Genomic DNA, 20,095 nt, shown 5'->3' on the forward strand with positions numbered 1-20,095 from the left:
ACGCCTCTTTTGAAAATCTTTTTCCGGTTCCTCTCGCCTAGAAGACAAAAAGCGGTGCTGGTGGCAGGGGCTGCGTGAAGTTCGATCTTTTAATAATACCTAGATGGCGGGCTGGTTTACGAGATCACCCTCTCGTGGCCAATGGGCGATGAAAGAGCAAGATAAGCAAAGATCCACACCAATCGTGGTAAAAGTTTACATTAAAAGGCGGGAATAGAGCCTTTGCCAATGGTGGAACAGGATGACGACAAAGCGCCCAGGTGAGAAAAGAAGGCTGGCACTTTATTATGATGGCCAATACAAACGCGACATAGACATACAAAAGCCACTCATATCCCAAGAATGTGTTATGATGAAACGGGATTTCTTCTGTTTTCTTGTCTGCCCGGGATAATCCCTGGCAAAGGCTGATGACACAGGGGTAAAATAAATTCCCATGAGATATTATAACCTGATGCAATCGAGCAGTCACAGCGGGGTTTTGTGGCTTGAATATTTCATTTCCTTCTTCTTTGGTCTAATGATTGATCTAGGAGGTGTCAAATGCATCTTAGCTGATGAATTTGAAGATCAGCTATAAGAAAGAATGAAATGGTTGTCAGTGAGCTCATTTTGGTTTTGGTATGGCTTTCAGAAGGCTTCTTTGCTGCCAACAGGTAAATGTATTAGGCCACATGGATACATGATGTGGTCAACAAAGGGTGCAGTCCTATTCATGGTTAGCTGGAAGTTGTGGAGATTTTTTCTACCTAAACATGGAAAGAACTTTGCTCTGAATTTATTTATTTATTACATTAATACCCCACCCTTTTCCCTGCAAGGAATCCCAGATGGTTTACATTGGCCTCTTCCTCTCTCTTTTATCTTCACATTTCTGTGAGGCAGGTTAGACTGAAGGATTGCCCAGTGAGCTTCATAGCGGAATAGGGATTAAAACTAGAAATTGGAGGGGGGGTGTTTCCAAAAAAATCTGATATTTAAAGACTAAAGGTGGGGGACCAGCAAAGATAGTTTGGACCAGGACCACATTGTGCTGGCCCTTTGTTAAAGCTTTCTCCAAAGTGGTGCCCTTCAGATGTTTTGGACACCAACTTGCAGTATTCCTGAAAGTCAGTTGTGCTAACGGGCTTCTGGCAGTTCAGGTGCTAAATATTTGGAGGGTAGCAAGTTTAGAGAAGTTCCTTTGCCTTATAGACATGCTAGCTACAATGCACCTGAGTTTTAAGATGTCTTAAATTATATTGTTAATGAAATTTCCCTACTCTTTCTCACTGATCTTTTAAAATAATAATAAATACGTAATATAGCAAATAGTTTTGACTTTTGTGAACATTTTTATGTGCTTCTCCAAGTTGCATAGTTTTGGGTTTAGTGGGTAGATAAATTCTACAAGCTATACACAACTAGACTACTGACATGCATAATGGCTTAGGAAGAATCAGTAACTTATACACAGAGCACACTCCTATGAAAGTCCCACCAAACTCCCAAGGACTTATTTCTGTGTAGTGCAGCAACAGTACTCTTCTGTGCAATAGCTTGATTGGAAGGGGAGAAAAGAGTTTTCCTCAATATCAAACAATTCTTTATTACCACTATATATTAATCAAGAAATCTAAAAACTGTAGCTGCAAACTCTCAGTTATGAAATTCTATTGCATGTTCTTCTAGGTGAAGGAATGAACTTTGAGAAGGAAGGGCTAATACCCAGAAACCTGTCTGTACACATGCAATTAACTGTGCCTGAGTACAGGTCAATGATCTGTATCTACATATTATGCATGTGTTGAATGCAATGTCAGAATACTTAAAGTAAATATGTGTTCATCAGTTCATGCTATATGTTCATTCCTTTAACCAAGATTCATCTGTAACAATGAATCACTGAATTTATGTTTCTAATACCTGTGTTCAATTCAGATATGAACACATGTAGACCTCATGCTAGGATTACAATTCATGTAGTAATGTGTTATTTGAGTCTGAAAATACAGAATATATTGCACAATGGATATTGTACATAGAATCCACTAGATTCCCTTTGCAACATTGGATTACTAGAAGCAAAGTAGCTTTGAAATGAAAGTAAGCCTGTATTGTGTAACTTTGGCAGGAGGTACTACAAGAAAACAATATTTGAAGTGCAGCTGAAGATGTCATCAAACCTATAAAGGATTGTCTTCCTCAGTAAGCCTGAAAGAAGTATACTAGTAGTTTTTACCAAAGGATGAAAGAAATAGCTATTATATCTAGGGGTAAATAATCAATTTTCAGCACTCTGAACTTGGTACGCTTGTGGCAACTTCTACTGGATGGACTTATTCAGCAGCAAGAACGTGCTGTGCATGGAGAATGTGTAACTTATCTAACACTGCTGGGCCAGCCACTGACAGTGAGTGAGTCAGTATTGTTGCAGTAGTTCCATGGTCTTCCCCTACCAGACAAAGTTCTGTGCCATAGGGTGAGGCATGGCAAATGGAAGAACTTTTCACTTTCACTAATGTAACAGTTCCTGATGAGCAGCTAGTCACTGGACCCATCACTGCACAGTTACCAATCATTCTTCCCCCACCCCGCATGTTCTTCTTGTCTTTCCGTTCAACATACACAACAGCATGAAAATTTCCACCCCACTCCTGTGTAAATCACAGGCAAGGCAGGTCAAAGCTGCAAGGGGAGTAAGTGTTGGGAAGCCAACTGTTCCCTTCGGGGGTTTGCCTCCCAGGGCAGCTATGCATTTCCAAAGTACATGACAGATAAAAGTCTACTGAGCATGGAGATGCAGAAATAGGAAAACTGCATCTGTCGCTCCTCTGTCCTTTGCACACCTTTTAAAAACAAAGGAGTCCAACAGAATGAAAAAGGGTGTCAACCCTGTACTACTGTGTTGTTGTCAGAACTGAATCTGGAGTTAACACTGTTTAATAAAAAAATGTCTCCCTTATGATAGCTGGCTGACTGGGGAATAACCACCAGGCTCTTGTTTGTTATGTATTCACAGGATGTCACAGTCAAGAGCTCTGCGTGATAAGGCAGTAGATTGTCTTCCACCTCATCCCACATCTATGCACATTTACTGAGATGTTTTTTACACAGGGTTCTCCCATGTAAAACACAAAAGTGTTATATCACATGATCAAATAGTATATATTTGAGGATCACCTTGACTCTTCTGTATCAGAGTCATTGTGGTGCAGTGGCTAAGACTGGGGCTCAGGTGATCAGGGTTCTAGTTCCTACTCAGCCATGCAGCCACCTCCAACTTTGGGCCAGTCACAGACTCTCAGTCCAAACTACATGACAGGCTTGTTTTTTGGGGATAAGAATGAGAGCAGGAGATAGAGAATTTTCTAAGCTGCTTTGAATTCTTGAAAAAAGAAAAAGGCAGGCTATAAATCTAATAAAGAGCCAGTGTGGTGTAGTGGTTAAGAGCCTGGGACTGGGACTCAAACGATCTGGGTTCGAGTCCCCGCTCAGCCATGGAGCCAACTGGGTGACTTTGGGCCCGTCACAGACTCTCAGCCCAACCTACCTCACAGGGTTGTTGCTGTGGGGATAAGATGGAGGAGGAGATGTAAGCTGCCTTGAGCCCTTTGTAGGAAAAAGGCAGGATATAAATTGAATAATAATAATAATAATAATAATAATAATAATAATAATAAAAATACTATCTGTTGAGATCATCAAGTGAGACCTTTTGCACTTGTCTGTTGCCAGTAGTGGTTAGACTGATGAATACAAGGGGGAGACAGTGGAAGTGCTGAACTTCTGAAATCTGTTGCTATCAGAGATTCATCGAGCTTTAACTTTGCAGATCTTCAGGAAAATTGTGACGACTTTTTGTTGCTGGCCTTCCCCTAAGTCAAGACCATAGGTTTTTATAGGCAAGTGTTTTTTTTAATTGTTAAACCACTTTTATTATGTGGTTTTTGTTTACCATGCTAGAGGGTTCCACCCATAAAGGCAGTGTGGAAATAATCTTAGTTGGGGAAAAGGAGATAGTTGCCTCTAAAATAAATAACTTATGTGACAGTTAGATTAGGAAAATTAGGAAAATTTGTAGCCCCAGCTCCCAGCTTGAGTTTGGCCTCCAGAGTTGGAGCATCTTTCCCCCGCCTTTAGAGCAGGCACAGTTCTTTCTGTGCTGACTACAATTCCAAAGTTGAAATTTCAGTTTCAGAACCACTGCTGAAGAAGTGGGGAGGGGAAGAGTAAGGCGCCACCATGGTACTCCAGGCAGTGCCTCAGCCCCTCCTCATCACACACAGGGATAAAATGCTTAGAGTGCTGAAATTGTCTAAGTATTTGGCGATTGAGGGAAGCACTGAGGCAATCTTTGCCTTACACCCTCTACTGTATGCCCATCATCCACCACCACAGAGGGTTATTAGATGGCATCTTTAAAATGCATTCCTATGTATACTTACTTAGAAGCAAGTCCCACTGAGCTCAAGTAGACACGTGTATAGGATTACAGACCTAAGTTATTTCTAGAATAAATCAGAGCACTTCAAGATCCATTCATGGTGAGGCCACAGCAGATATTGTAGATTAGGAAGGAAAGGTCCATCATGAAATGAAGCCCTGGAGCACATGATCCAGAGATTAGTTCTGCTGTCTAGAAATCAGTTCTTCAAAGTGAACACATTTAGGTAATGGAGCACAGATGCTTGAGTTAGTGACTTGGAAGAGCTTTGGCTATTGGCAGTGTAGAAAAATAATAAATTAAATGAAATCAGGTCCATTGTTTGACTGATTCCCATGGTACATTTCTGTTAAAGTCATTATGATTAAAGTAAGAATGATAATTCCAAAGTCTTTTCCAGCACAAGAAAAGGTTTAACAGCCCTAAGGTAAACTACTGAGTAGGTTAAATGTTACCAATTCTTGCAACGTCATGTCAAAAAATCGCCTACTATATGTTTTGCTTGACATGGAGCTGTCAGTAGTACAGAAATGTTTTCCTGGGAACAGGGGAGCCAACTGGCAAGCCTATCCACATAAATGACAAAATATATGCATCCTTATATATGTATGTGAATCCTTGATGTGAGCCAAAATATAATTTTAAACAAACTAGATCCTACATAGATTTTGCAGGGCAAATCTCTAGAACTAGTAATTAGATTCCTGACCATAGTCAGTGCTTTTTAAATTAAGACCTATTTTTCCCTTTTCCAAAGTTATTTCTCTGTTAGCATTTTTGTAGAAGAAACATTAAAGACACTATTTGCATCCTTTTTTTTAAAAAAGGAAGAAAAAAGAAACTACAGTGATGAATAGAACAGACAAAGGGAAGTGTTGGTAAACAGCTGCCCCTTCCCAGTCGTGTACCATGAGGCACAAATCGGTGAAGTTAGTTCCTAGTTTCCATGTCCTTAATCGAAACGAAGTCGCATAGACAGCTTGAATAAGGAACAGAGTATTATAAACGAAGAGCAAATGCGGTCTCATTACTGAGGCAAAGGTGGGAGAGGCATTTGAGAGCTCACGGCAGGGTCTTTGCGACACTCGAGCAAATGTACTCCAGCTATCTGGAAGCAAAACGATATTTTGAACGTTTACCCATGGAATTCTTTGTCCAACTTCAGGCAGCAAAACGGGGTATTCCGCGAAGTCAAATCAGAGTCTCACTGTGGAAAAGGAATGCGATCCTTACAAATATTTCCTCCAGAGAGTTCACGCAGATCTAACCCTTCCAATTTTATTTTGCTCATGACCCATCCGGCATGGCCCTGCAAACTTCAGGGGGCCACAGCAATAACCTCCGTAAGCAAAGCCACGTTACAGTATGAGAAGGTCAGAAGTTAGGCATGTTTAGACGGGGGAGGAAGCCTACAATTCCCAGCATGCTCTAGCACGACCTCCTCCCGCCTGCTTTTCTGACGTCACGCAGGACCCTGTTCCAAGACGTAGGGCGGTGACAGAGAGGCGGGGTGGGGCGGAGCCTGCCCGAAAGCAGGGCTTCTGTTATGGCTGCGCATGCGCTGGCTCCTGGGTGGCTGTTGGACCGAGCAGGTTGGGGCCGCTAACGGGTGAGTAGCGTGACGACCGGGCGGGGGATGGGGGGACGCGTCCCTGAAGGAGAAGCAATCCTCCCCCCGATAGATAGCCCCGCTGAAGAAAGCCTGAATTGACGGCAGCTCCAGGTTCCCCCCTTGAGGGAACTCTTTTGCCCTACACGCCATCCTGGCCAGCCCCGCACCCCGTCGGAAAGGTAATTTCCCTCCTCCAAGCTGGCAGCGATTTTAGTACCCTTGACCCCTCCCGGGAAGGAGCTGGCATGGCACAGTTCTCTGCCCCGTTACCTACATTAAGGGCGGAGAGCGGGGTGTGCAGTGGCCTGCTGACTGCTCAACGGCGGTTCAACGGGACAGGCCAGAATGGCTGTGATTGCAAACACAAACTCCCCTCCCCCAGTTCCCCCATACACACAGGCACGCGTGCGCAGACACCCCCCCCCCCCGGTTCCCTGAGCCTTTGCTTTTAACCACACATTTGGCATTGGGGGAAGTCGTAGCACGAAGGGAACGATCGTGTTCGTGTAATGCTGAGAAAAGTCAATCCTGGAGCATGTTGTGAGTCCTGAATGGTATGAAGGATTAATTGGCCGTTGCCTTACTCTTGCTTTAGAGAGAACAGCTTTCCAGCAGGTGGGGGGAACTTTGTTAATGTTGTTAAAAATGTTATATAGAAAGATAAACATTCTGTACATAACTGGATTGTTTCTTTCTTTGTCAGGAATGCAAGTATTGGCCAAAGAATTCTATGCATAGTGAAGGTGGAGCAGCTGCTTTTCATTTTTTGACCTGGAAGAAACAATTTCCTTTCCTAATTTTTGGCTTTTTTTTTTTTTAAACTCAGCCACTCCCTGAGGAATGCACAATTTCAGTTGATATTTTTCTGGGGGCCCTGTATTCCTTTTGGGATGGAGCAACGTGGCCTTGCTTAATTTCATGCTGTTCATCTTCTTTTCTTTTTTAGGGCAAGCATATTTTCAAAGTTGGGCTCTGGATCTTGGTGTTAGAGGCATCATTGACCAAAGGAAATGGAGGAAAAGGAGCGATGTGATAAATTTGATTTGACACTCTTGTGTTAGGGCCATGTAAAATATTTTCCAAGGGAAGACCAAGAGAAAGAAAGTTTCTTGTAAACTAAAGGAGGCGGGAGGGAGGGTGGGAGAAAAAATGATTCAGATTATTGAGTTACCTTTGCAACCACCCAGTAAAGACATCTATTAAAGCAACTGCAGGTTTGCTACTTGTGTGAGCTGGAGTTCCTATAAAGAAAGGAGCCATTTGCTTGCTTGTTTGCGTGTGGGAAGAAGCTTCACAAACTTTATCATCTTTCATCTTCGCATTCTACACCACGAAAGAAAAAATGAGTTGTGTGCCATGGAAAGGTGACAAAACCAAATCAGAATTTCCAGAAACACCACAGCTGACCCCAGTGCGTATTTATCATGAAAAACAGCGCAGGGAACTCTGTGCCCTCCACGCTCTCAATAATGTCTTCCAGGATGGCAATGCCTTTACAAGAGACACACTACAGGACATTTTCCAGAGGTAGGAAGAACTTGTTTTTGCCATCATTATAGTATTGTGGGATTTTTTGTTTGTTTGTGGGTTTTTGTTTACATTACTGCCTCCAAAATTCTTTATGAAATTGCTGAAAGAGAGAAGAAAAATATCAAGAATGGTAGCTCTGATTGCTGAATAGGCTTTTTCCTCCAGCGATTTCTTGAGCTCCCTCTGTGCAGTTCGCTTTTCATCTAGAGGCTGACCTGACTTTGTCCCTATCTCTGAGCAAAAGAAAAATCTACTTGGGGCTGCTTCACACATGATTTTTAATATGTCCAATTAGAAACTAAACATGTGCACATAACACATGGGGAGCCAGAAGTTGGCTGCAGTTTCCTGCTTGTGGGAACTGGCACCAGCTCATAATGTTAATTGTAATTTTTGTGTGATGGGCCTGGTAGTCCACTATTTAGCAACCATTGTTTACTGCAATCTCTTGTTTCTTTTCTGTGTCCAGTGTACCTGCATTCATGATTTACATAACAGTGCATTATATTTCCTATCTTTTTCCTGCAAAACAATAGTACCATTCCATAAAAATAGCATGAGTGGTTGATACTGGTTTTATTGTGGGGAGTATAGAGCTGAAAAGGGAGTCATTTTCAGTCTCATGCAAGTACTCAAAAATTTGTGAATCAAAATTCTCACATCTTTATGGTCTCAGCCCTATACACAGAAAAGGTGAAGTAAATCCAAATGAACTTAGACCAGTCTGAGGGGTGCTTTATTTTAAAGTAAAAATTCATAGGATATGCTGCATGTGGTGACAATTTGAAGATTTTATTGAAGATGAAAGTAGCTAATATAAATGGAATAGCTCCTGTGTTGTTTTTGCAATGATTTCTTGTTCCTGTGGGAATTCTGCTATTTGTCAAGGCTCAGAGGAATCATAATTTAAGAGCTAGTACGCTGAAGTAGATCCCCTTGATACTCAGCCTTTTGCTTATTGGAACTGAAAAATGAAGTTTGTGTAAATGTTCAAGAAACTTTAGAAAAGCTCTTATTGATGTGTAATTAAGGGTTTTGTGGCTTACATACTTATAATACTTGTACAGTTCTATTTGTATCTTTAAAATAGAATTGTAGAAGTGTTATGGCTGTCATTAAATAGCCAGCCAAACATTGGTCCCTACCACACAATAGAGAGGTGGTCCTTACTGATATTGTGAGTTCCAAAATGAAGCAAGGCAGAATCCCATCCCCAATTCAGAAAGTGGAACTGTCTGTTAACCTTCATTAAAGAGCTCTTGGTTCCTTCAAAGAAATCGTGGATGAACAAATACCATCTGGCTGTGGAGAAGAAGGATCTTTAAATGTTAAGTGTACTGAGGATAGCTCAGTTCCAGATGCTAGTCCTAATTACAGATTAAAGTTATTGGAACACCACATTAGCTGTATTTTGGCTGAAACCAGGATGACTTACCTTGCTTGCTTAAAAAAATCTTGATGTATGCATTTTACAGAAGTATCATGTAGGAAGTCTCAGATCATACCACTAAGAAATTTATTATTTTGTTTTTTAAAAAATACAGAAAATTCTATAGTAAGCAAGGTCTTTGTTATAGACCTAGCATCTGTTTAAAGTATAAAGTGTTGCTGCCATTAGGAGCTTTCTTTTTTTCTAGGTTTTATAAAGCTTTACTGAAGTCTTCTATAGGGTGGTAGTATCCTTACCAGGGATGTGAATCTGTTAACAGGAAAAATGATGGGCTTACTTTCTGGAAACTCTTAGCTGTTTAGGGCAAGGAAATATTCCATGGTCCTTGCTACAAATACACAGACAATTTGTTCATTTCCAACCATCTTTCCCAAATCTGGTCTACTTTGCCAGCATTCAAATATTTAAGACAGTACTGTCATCTTAAATGTTTGTACAATATGTTTCACATTCAGGTTCTCCCCCAATACCATGGTGACACCACACAAGAAGAGCATGCTGGGAAATGGGAACTATGATGTGAATGTCATCATGGCAGCTCTTCAGACCAAAGGTTATGAAGCAGTTTGGTGGGATAAGCGCAGGTAAAGAGAACCAAGAGGAGTTTGACTTCAGTGAAGGTGGCCACTTTCCAGTTGGATTTATAACTGAATACAACTGTCTTACCATTCTTGTTTTTTTCTGTTCAGGGATGTTAATGTAATTGCCCTCTCTAATGTGATGGGCTTCATTATGAATTTGCCCTCAAGTCTCTGCTGGGGTCCATTAAAACTTCCTCTTAAACGGCAGCATTGGATCTGCGTCCGGGAAGTGGGTGGTACTTACTACAACCTTGACTCCAAACTCAAGGTGCCTGAATGGATTGGAGGTGAAAGTGAGCTCAGGTAAGTTGTCTTCCATCTTGTCCTGTAAACCTGGGTGCAGATCTTTCTACATATTGTAAACTAGACTATATGGCCTGGTTTGGTTTTAAATTCTTTGTGAGAAGGAGAGAGTGAAATATTCCAGAAAAGTTGAAGAATGGAAGCAATGTGCATCCAGTCTGGATTTTATCTTGTACTCAAAAAGTGTGCATTTGTCACTATTTTAGACTTCGCTCTCCATTGGCATTAGAATAGTCTTTGTTAAATCTTTCATACACCTTCCTGCACTTTGCTGTCTTGCCCAACCTTGCCCTCTGTGATGGACTGCAACTTCCATCATCTCCACCTAACATACTGTGGGGATTCCAGTCCAGTACATCTGAAGGGCACCAGCATGAGGATGGCTGCTTTATTATGTATCTAAAAAAACCAACCAAACAAAACCTTGGTAGGTCCCTTGTTTCTGCTGTTTGTATGAACGTCTTAAACTAGACTTTGTAAAGTGTTGTATTTCAAATGCGATTTTGGCTGTTACGCAGCTTTACCCTAACTGGGCCTCTTCAGATGTTTGGCTAAAATTGTCACGGGGTTTTTCTTGCTTTTGGTGCAGAAACTATTAAGTACCTTCTGGAAATTGTGAATACAAATACATTTGTGAGCATTTCTGTTGTTCCCCATTTGTTTCCACAGGAAGTTTCTGAGACACCAACTGCGAGGAAAGAACTGTGAACTTCTGTTGGTGGTGCCTGAAGAGGTGGAAGCACATCAGAGTTGGAGAGCTGATGCATGACCTGAAACTGTCTTGTCCTCGCACTACAGAACTGCTCCCTACCACCCACCAATTGCTCATGTCCTGTGATGTGCATAATGAGCACTCCTAACTCCTCTTTCCTGGAACTCTGGATTGTTTTCCATTATATGGGTGCAATAAGGCAGCAGCAACATACTGTCAGGGCCAATATGAAAGGGAACAAGCTGGACACATACCGAGGGAAGAGGAGGAGGTGGAAGGAAGAGAGTCCTTCCTGTGCCCTAATGCATAGTGTGATTTAGGAGTGGAATGTTGGAAAACTCCCTTTAATTTTCTGCTTTCCCTTTCTTCCCCACAGTCTTAAGAGACTTTATAGTGGGTTGCACACTACTGTTTCCAAACATCCCCAAAGCTCATTTGGCTGGTATGTCTCCATGCAAAGGCTGGGGCCAAGCATGTTCCCTCCTTGTCTCCCTCCAACTCTAGCTGTGTTGAAGAAAATTGCAAACCACATGGGTCTCTCAGGAAACTCTAAATACTCTTATCAATGGTATGGTGCTTGTGGATCCCCTTTTGTAATAGTAACTGTGCCAAGGGTTAGGGGATAAATAGACAAAATGGGACCATCACTCTAGAACTCCCTTCAGGAGTTTGAGGTTTTTGTTTCTCATTCTCTTTTTATTATGTGACCTTTGTTGGTCTGAGAATAAAAAACTGAATAATTTGGGAAGGAGGTAACTAATTGATGCTTATTTAGAAGCCTCAAGGTTTTGTTTTTTTTTTAATGGTCCAGGTGTAGCCTGTTTGTTCTTGTTTGTCTGTGTTCTGTAATTCAGGGAAATATTCACTGAGCAGGGAATAAAACTATAGGCTGTTTGGGTATGGAATCTTGAAAAAAAGAACAGCCAAGTTTCATCAAGTATGGAGCTAATGAAAGGGCAAGTGTTCATTTTGAAGAGGAGTAACAGAAAACAAGATCCAAGGGCTAGATTTCTGTGGCCTTTGTAGTAAAAGTACCTGATGTAATGTCTAAGCAGGTCTGATGTAGGGGAAGACTGTCAACAGCAGACAGGCTAAGCCCATAGCCTTCCATTGGAATTGGCAGGTACCTAAACTCTCTTACTGCCCATGCTAAATTAGTGAAAAGGGCTGAAGACTGGAAGGAAACCAAATTAGCTTCCCTTGACATCTCACCCACCAGGTGTGCGTTGTTGTCACAGTTGGCAGATGAAATGGAGAGTTTGATCTTTCACACTTCCCCTTGAACCCAGGTTATTTTTTTGCATTTGTATTACTGCTTTTGCCAGCTTCATTTATTATTGGAACAGCAAAAATAGGATCCACTTTAAATGTTTCATACTATGGGGCAATTTACACCATTAGTTGGGAGGGCTGAAACTGACTTCTCTCAGAAGTCTTTAGCCTTCTCTCTCAGAATATAAGCAAGACACCTAAGCCAGCATTCCAACTATCTGAACTCTCCCTTCACTGTCAAATGCAGTATGAGTGGCATTAAGATAGGTCTTGTTTATTGACCTCTGGAGAACTTGTAGGCATTATACTGGAAACCTGAGTTTGACTTTACTCTGTTATGTACTATATAGTCCAAGCCTAATATGTCTATTTTTACTAAGCCCTCTTCTGGACTACACATTCCAATGACCAAAACCAGCTGGCAAAGTTTGTACAAACACTTTTCACAAGTAGAACGTCAGGCTTGCAGTTCTACTTCTGACTTGAAGCCATTTTTTTCAAATATTAAAAAAAAATCAGCAGGAAAGACTACTTAATTCTCTATGCTGACTAAAATAGCACTTTGGAGAGACCCTGTTTGCATGGAAGCCAATGGACCAGTGCACAATATGCAAATATATTTTTTAAAACTTAAGGCTGTTTCTCTGTGTATTTATGCCATTGTTCTGTCCCTAAGGAAAGTGTTGTGATTCAGCAGCTCAGGAAAAGGGAACATGTAATCACACACACCTCTGGACCAGAGTTGTGGCAACAGAGGTGAAAAGCCAGCTCAGTCCCATTACTGGGGAATGGAGAAGCCCATAATTGTTTTCTTGCTTGTTTGATTTGTTATAGCCTTGTCTTGGGTTTGTTTACAAAGATGTATTTTGTTTAACCAAAATATTAAAAATGAGAAAACCTTTGTGTTGAGTGCTGTAATAACATAAATGAAAAAATACATACATTGATACCCTGTTGCAGCCTTAGAGAATTCACATCTCTCCCATTTCACTACTGAGTACGCATGCAAAACAGACTTAATGCTATACTGGTGGTCTCACAGTATCCAACTTAAAACAAGCAAGATGTGAAATTCAACCTAAAATATTAAAGAGAACACGCACCATGAGTTCACTGAAACTATTTAATACAAAAATTTTGTGACTGACTTCAACAACAATAGATTCAGCATGGCGAGTTAGCCAAAATGACTTCCTGCTTTCCTTTCTTTTCAAACAATACATTGTAGGATATGCAATTTTAGGTACTTCATTACATAGAATTTAGTGTATGATAGGGTCTCCATCTATTATACCACCTGCTTGCTTTGAAATGGGTCGTATATAACAGGAGTAACACAGGACTATTTACATAGACAATATAACTGGCTGAAGTTAACCAGAATCTGATGTGTCCTGAGGTGGTTCACTGGAAGTAAGGATACCAAACAAAACTTCTAAAATATTTGTAATTGCTTATAACATCGACTGAGGAGGTAGATGGAAAAGTCATGACTGCCTAAAAATGGGAAGTGAGGCTATTTCAGGAGATCCAGAGTGGGGTTCTGCTTCCATTGTGAACAGGTAAATGTTCCAAGATTTAAAGAAAAAATGCCCAGCCTAATCAAACAGCTCAGACAAATGATTTCAACATTTCCTGCCATGATACGGCTCAATGTAGCTTCATTACATCTTCCCAGGAAGAGAAGGCAAAGCACCTGGCATTCCTCCAGACAATCCTGTGTTGGGTCCTAATAAAATCTGAAAAAATGAGAAAGGATCATAATGATTCACCAGCATGCAAGCCTGTTTACAACTTACTAATGAGGAGTTTCTACCATATGGGTCACATGTCCCACAGTTTGCACAGCTCTATTCATACAGTGAAAAACAGCATTTCCTTTTGACACTCTTTGACACCTTTCATTATAATGAATACTTTACATTTGTTCACACAGCTCAGCTTAAGATGAGTGAAATGACAGAAGATTGCTAGTACCTGAGGCAAACCAGTATTATTAATATCTGCCTTATAATCTGAAGTAGTTGGTATTCTTGCTTTGTCTCATCTGGTGAGAAACTCAGCAATACTAGGCTTCAATGTTTGAGTCCCCGCATAGGTGATTAAGAAAGTTCCTTAATACCTAAGGAAAACTGGCTTAATTATGCTTGCATCTAAATATTGACTAATTTTATTAATTTAACATGATTTTAGTATAATTCAACTATTAAAATATTCAGTGAGCACTTCTCTAGTATCACTTTATATTTGTCTATGTAAGCTGCCCAGAGAGCTTTTGGCTAAGAAGTGCAGCAAATAAGAGCAATAAATAACATTATAAAAAGTCTAGTTTCTTTTGCGGACTGTGTTCACCTATGATTTGTCATTATGTGCTGTCGCATCATCTCCAACTTATGGTGACTCTAGGTGTGAAAGCTCTCCATAATGCCCTTTCCATTACAGCCTTGTTCAGCTCTTGTAAATTCAAAGTGATGGTTTCCTTTATGGAGTCCATCCATCTCATGTGGACTGACACAATAACTTACCCAAACACATTTTTACTATAATGGTTTTCATCATTGGAAGAAAATGTATTTTAAACACAAATTGCAGCCCTGTTATCTTCCAGCCAAAGATATTCAATATTCAAATACATGGCTCTTGAACAAACAGTATATATTCGAGTATTGCTAGGAAGAGAAACACTAGCCTTGCCTGCTGTACCTGCAATGAGGAATTCCTTCTATCTACCTTGACTGGACAAAATAGAAACTTTCACCAAAGCAATTTGGTCAAAGTTAACTCAGCAGCCAGTTGAGTTAAATTCTCAGCAATACAGTTACATTTTCAACATTTTAATTGTTAAATTATACTAAAATCATGTTCTACAATAATAATTTTGTCTATATTTAGCTGCATAAATTATTTTCTAAAACCAATTTTGCTTAGGGATTAAGAATTGGTTTTGGAATATTTGTGTATGAATAAGGAATTTCTGTTAAGAGTGGCACTTATAACTATGCAACTTTTAAAAGGTGGCATGTGTCTATAGCCAGTTTAGTGAAACCAACAACAGTTACAGTCAAATTCTACTCTTCCCAAAGGAAAGAGGTGAGTAATGTGATCCCTCTCTTTGTAAATACAGAGCAGAACACGATGGTATATGCTGTAATTTCTCATGAACACCCCTGCCAATTGTTTTCAGTCACATGCTTTGCCTCAAGGACCCAGGCCTCAGTGCCTTAAAATGTACCAGCACTTAAGGGAATTGAGTCAGCATGCTGTTTTGTACTCTTCAGATAAATATAATTTGGCCAGAATGTAATCCAGAAGGTAGCTATGAGAAGGAAAGCGGAGATGCGGATCTGCATTACATATTGTATCAGCAACTGCAGTGACTGCATAGAATGGTGTGAAAGTTCATATAAACTAAGAAGGTAAGTTGCATCTATGTAAAAGGGATTACATGTAGTAAGTTGGGATGTGCTTTGCAGTGAAAACACATATAGCAAAGAGACCAAGGATACATGTATGTAGAATGGAAGATACATAATAAAGAACCACATTAAATTAAATTAAATTGGTACATTTGAGTGTTTCAACAGCTAATTTTGTACACTTTCCAGGATCAAGTGTGCTACTCAGCAGATGATGGGAAAAAGAGTCACAGACAAAAGGCACTCATTTTGAAAAAGATTAAGATACCTGAATTAAAAAGGTTTCAGAAGACAATAATTCTCACCTGCCGTTGCTGCATCTGCTGCTGCTGCTCCATCTGGAGTTTCTCTGTTTCAAAAACAACAGGAAGAACTAGGATCATGAAGGAAGTGGTCCCAATCCACAAAGCTGCCCTGGAGAACCTTTAGTGGGAAGAAGGCCAGAAGCAAATATTTTCTATCCTTGTTATATTAGAAAGGACTTGCTCTAAATTCTCATTAGCCTATTATTTCACTTAAATTTCTTCACAAGCTAGGGAACACCTGCGTCCCTGAACCCTACAATATTTCATTATTCTATTTTTACTTCCGAGTACAAATTCTCCAAAATACATATGCACCATAATTTAAAATTCCTTCTTGCTTTTACCTACCAATATTCCACTGAAATGCATCATAAGGAATTAGTAAATCAAAGGAAAAAATATATAAAAGGTACCCAACATTTGGTCTCACACCATAATTTGGCTCCCTGTTTTAAGAAACTCAAAATTTCTCTAACTTTTTCAAATAGAACATTTCTAGATTATATGTTTGTGATCTTGGAGATGGTATGTGAGAAAAGGTCAGAAGCCAAAACTATCATTTCCAATAGTTTCAATAACCTGCAACAAATTTTTTATTTTATTTTATTCTCTTACTTGTTGTATTCCAAGATGTTAGGATAGGTGCCCAATAATATCCATAGGATAAAATGCCAATTCAGTTAATCTGACAGACTGCAATAGATTCTATTAAACATAAGGGAGTTGGCAGCTTAGCAAAGATAAACCGTGTACAAATATTGGAGAAAAGTTCTATAAAAAGCTCTATCAATGGAATTTAATCCACATCATCATCACAGACAATATATGTAAAATCTCATTCTACTCCCAGCATGTTTTTTTCCTTCCTGTAACTAATATTGGTCTTGCATTTTATTGTTATAGGCCGCTGAATAAACCAACAGGGTTCTCTAAGCAGAAAACATCTGATAAGTTCTAGTATAAAGATATTATAGGATAATTAGTTAATTCTAGATCTGAGTGATATTTTATTGAGGATGCAATCCTATGCATGTCTGGACAGAAAAAAACCCTACAAGTCCCAGCATCCCTCAGCTAGTCATGCTGAGTACTTTAAGGCTTTTTTCCACTTAAACATGTCTAGGATTCTTCCTTGAGTGCCATAACATAAATTGTTGAGGTATCACACAAATGTCTGATTTTATTAGTGGTGAGAATTTTGGTTGCCTGAACAGAATTTTGGTTGCTTGTACATGGTACTCCAGAATAGTTAAAAAACAGACGGTTTAAAAACAAGATTGTGTACATCAAATTAAGAAAAAACTCAGAAAATAAGTTCATGTTTATTTCATTGGAAGTTCTTTTGTTCTTTTTATTAGGTAACATAACACACAATTTGTGTAATTTGGAAATACAGTTAATTAGGGAGCAATCCTATGGTCTCTAGACATTAACTGAGGGACCAACAGGATTTCTTGGGCTCCCAGCTGCCAGATCAGAACCTTTGCTCCAAATCTGAAGCTGGGAATCAAAGCTGTCCCCCTATCATTTGTCCCCCTGCAGAAATAATTGTGCCATCTGCTCTCTCCAAGCCTGGAAAAACAACCAGAATATAGAAGAAAATGGTTTTACAGAAATGGGGGAGGGGGGGGCACTAGAGCAGTCAGAATAAAAGGTATCCTGAAGCCACTCTTGCCTCCTCCTCCTTTGCCACTCTGACATGTTTCACTAAGTAGGCATAAAAGCCCATATAGCAAAAATGTGGACAGGGAGGCAAATATCACCTCTGTTACTTCTCCCACTCTGCATTAGAGACCTGAAGAATAATATACAGTGCATTTAACTTACATCTATTTTATGCTTATATTTAATAACTTATGAATATATATTATGTTTCTATACATGTAATTTGTGTTACAGTGGTTTTCTTCCAGCCAAGTGTTTAAGGAATGAAAGGCCACAGCTATTTAATCAGAAGGACCTTTTTTGCTTAGAACACAAAAATGGGGAATTACTAATATTCTCAGGATAGTTATCCAAAATTTCTTTCTGACAAAAATAAATACAGCAAACTGTCTTTACCCACCCAAATCGGTTAACCAGTCTCTAAATTATGCAAGTCATTTACCTAGATGGAAAGATACTGATTGTGAACATGCTTTCTGGTTCATATAAATTACATTCACTTCAAAGCTCTTTTTGGTTAAATCTTAAGAATTAGAATTCTCACTCATCCAATTATTTCTTGCCTCACACTGAAAAAGAATCACATGCTGCATAATGTGCAAGAGCTCACCATGAACCTCCATTAAATTTAAAAATGCAAATAGTGTCTGCCTCTGAAACAGTTTTGAATTCTTTGAATTGAACGAACCAGTTCAACATTTGCAACACTGAAATAGTAGCAGCTAGCCTTAATTGCTCACAAAATGCATACCACACTCTCAGGAAGTATACCACACAATTACATCTATGCATCATCTGTAGGACCTTCATTTATCATTTCCCCTTCATACCTGTACATTTTCTGGGCTACAGAAAGGGACACATCAAAAGTAGCTCCAGCTGCAGAACGAACACTCTCTGGGAACATCTCTGTCAAACCCCAAAGCCGCTCTGCCAGTGTCTCATCTAGCTGCAACGGAGGCAAGAAAAATTAAGGATGAGAGGCTGCCAGAAATCCCTTTCATACATCTCCCCCTGGAATCCCAACCAAAGTGGTGATGTGCTCTTCCTTTCACAGAGGATAATCCCCTGAAAGCATTCTCTATTTGAAGAAATGTCCAATCCAAATCCAGTTTTGTCCATCACCCAGAAACAAGCAAGATGCACATATTTCTACATAAATTATAGCAATTAATTATAGATTTGCATCTCTCTATATAGATCAAAATATGTAAAGCTTATGCAAATAGGGTGGTCTTCCGTCATCTTTTTTGGTAATGCAATTATTTCTTAGGGGCAATTGAGAAGCAGCCACCCTAATGACGACAGCCAATGCACGCCTCCAGCATTGGCCCTTCTGCTAAGCCCCATGCATCCTGCAGATCCTGCAAGCCTTTTCCCAAAACACAAGGAACGCACGTAGCACCCCCCACCCCGCTCCGTTGAGCCACTCTCACAGGCCCTTAAGCAATCTTCTCCAACCTAGATGCGCAAGGCTACAACTCTCCGCATTCTCCAACCATGAATGCTGGTTGGGGAACGTTCGGCGTTGCAGCCCAACGTATCCCTAGGGCATCATGCCGGCGGAGGCCGGCCTAGGCCAAGCCGAGCTGCCCCGCCCCCAAAAGGGGTCACCTCGCACATGGAAGGGTGTCGTCCGGCACTGCAACCGACCGAACAGGCCCCGTACCTCCTCGTCGTCGTCCTCTATCTCCCCTTCCAGTTCCTCGGCCTTCCCCGTACCACTCTTGGACAGCAGAAGATCCTCAGGAGACAAGGGTGTCCCGGAGGCCATGGCTGCAATGTGAGTAACGGCAGCGAGGGGCCAAATAGAGAGGCCGGCAGCGGATCGAACGTTACCGGAAGCGAGGAGAGAGGCGCTGAAAGAGCGGCGCTAGCGACATACAGTAACTCCGCGATGGCGCGGCGACGCCTAGTGGCGAGGGGTAGAAATGAAGGCGCGATCTGGAACAGCGGCGATACGCTCACCCCCAAGGTAGCATGCGGACTCACTTGAAACCATGGCAGCAGCTACTGAGGTGTGCAGTCTTGGTGAGTTACGGAAAAACCGCAAGAAAATGCTGCACTACCCCCTAGTTTGCTAGCAGCGAAGGCAGCTGACTCCTATGTCAATGGAACTGTCATCAATTGCAACTTTTTTTTAGATTCATAGTTGCTATGGTGGGTAACCTGCTTTGAGACTGAGTTCATCACAGTGGATTGCTCATATAGAGCTCAAAATAAAAGCCGCAAAGGACAAAGAGCCCCACTAACAGAAGAATCATTAGCCTCTTGGTGCAGCAGAGCACCAGTTTAAGTGCCAGCAAGCTTTCCTCATAATAAAAATGTAAGGAGGCCAGACAAGGCATTCCATCCTGACATGAGCCCCGCCACCCTCCATTTTTATCCTCTAATTCATACTCACCACTGCCTGATTACTGAGCATGCTCAACCCTTATTGGACAGAGTTTTTGCTTAAGTTTGCACTTAGAAGTTACTATTTTATTGCATTGGTATCATGCCATCCTGCCATGAGCTGGGAGCGGGGGCTCCTGGTTTTATCCTCATAAAGAAACCTGTGAGGTAGCTTACACAAACAGACTGGCCAGAAGTATGCCAAACAGGGTGCAGGGCTGACAGGCAACTTGAACTCTGCTGTCTTCCAGTCCTAGACTCACGTGCACAACTGGATGCTCTCCAGATGTTTTTAAACTACAACTTCCAACATTTCTGGACATGCTGCTCGGCCAGATGCAAGCTGAACTACAAAGGACACCAGGTGGAGAAGCCTGCTTTGCAAGTTAAGAGCCAGTGTGGTGTACGGCCGTAACTGTATCAGCATTT

At 40.8% G+C, this 20,095-nt stretch overlaps 2 protein-coding genes across 9 annotated transcripts; one reads left to right on the plus strand and one right to left on the minus strand.

Moving 5' to 3' along the window:
- The first annotated feature begins 44 nt into the window (after window positions 1-44).
- On the plus strand, window positions 45-12,787 carry JOSD1 (Josephin domain containing 1). 8 transcript variants are annotated; one of them, XM_044441231.1, is made up of 5 exons: window positions 45-260; window positions 6,742-7,565; window positions 9,474-9,602; window positions 9,708-9,902; window positions 10,572-12,787. In XM_044441231.1, exons 2-5 carry the CDS (start codon window positions 7,381-7,383, stop codon window positions 10,669-10,671), a joined length of 609 nt encoding a protein of 202 aa, XP_044297166.1. In that variant the 5' UTR covers window positions 45-260; window positions 6,742-7,380; the 3' UTR covers window positions 10,672-12,787. The 8 variants fall into 8 exon arrangements, with proteins under 8 accessions (XP_044297166.1, XP_044297169.1, XP_044297164.1 ...); XM_044441234.1 differs by having other exon boundaries at window positions 6,985-7,565; XM_044441229.1 differs by lacking the exon at window positions 45-260 and adding an exon at window positions 5,820-6,035.
- A 204-nt stretch (window positions 12,788-12,991) lies between these two features.
- TOMM22 (translocase of outer mitochondrial membrane 22) lies at window positions 12,992-19,102 on the minus strand. Its single transcript, XM_044441236.1, has 4 exons — window positions 18,942-19,102; window positions 18,103-18,221; window positions 15,608-15,725; window positions 12,992-13,625 (listed from the first exon to the last, which is right to left on the minus strand). Exons 1-4 carry the CDS (start codon window positions 19,044-19,046, stop codon window positions 13,551-13,553), a joined length of 417 nt encoding a protein of 138 aa, XP_044297171.1. The 5' UTR covers window positions 19,047-19,102; the 3' UTR covers window positions 12,992-13,550.
- Between the last annotated feature and the right edge of the window lie 993 nt (window positions 19,103-20,095).

This window comes from Varanus komodoensis, unplaced genomic scaffold (assembly GCF_004798865.1).
Source record: "Varanus komodoensis strain SLA01 unplaced genomic scaffold, ASM479886v1 scaffold39, whole genome shotgun sequence".
Taxonomy (NCBI): domain Eukaryota; kingdom Metazoa; phylum Chordata; class Lepidosauria; order Squamata; family Varanidae; genus Varanus; species Varanus komodoensis.

Bases quoted from the DNA above. Each gene is read 5' to 3' on its own strand.
- TOMM22 (XM_044441236.1), bottom strand. From the start codon at position 19,046: ATGGCCTCCGGGACACCCTTGTCTCCTGAGGATCTTCTGCTGTCCAAG. The intron at 18,222-18,941 runs GTACGGGGCCTG...CCTCCGTTGCAG, and splicing joins TAGAGGACGACGACGAGGAG to CTAGATGAGACACTGGCAGA. The intron at 13,626-15,607 runs GTGAGAATTATT...TCATTTTTTCAG, and splicing joins AGCAGATGCAGCAACGGCAG to ATTTTATTAGGACCCAACAC.
- JOSD1 (XM_044441231.1), top strand. From the start codon at position 7,381: ATGAGTTGTGTGCCATGGAAAGGTGACAAAACCAAATCAGAATTTCCA. The intron at 9,603-9,707 runs GTAAAGAGAACC...TTTTCTGTTCAG, and splicing joins GTTTGGTGGGATAAGCGCAG to GGATGTTAATGTAATTGCCC. The intron at 9,903-10,571 runs GTAAGTTGTCTT...TTGTTTCCACAG, and splicing joins GGAGGTGAAAGTGAGCTCAG to GAAGTTTCTGAGACACCAAC.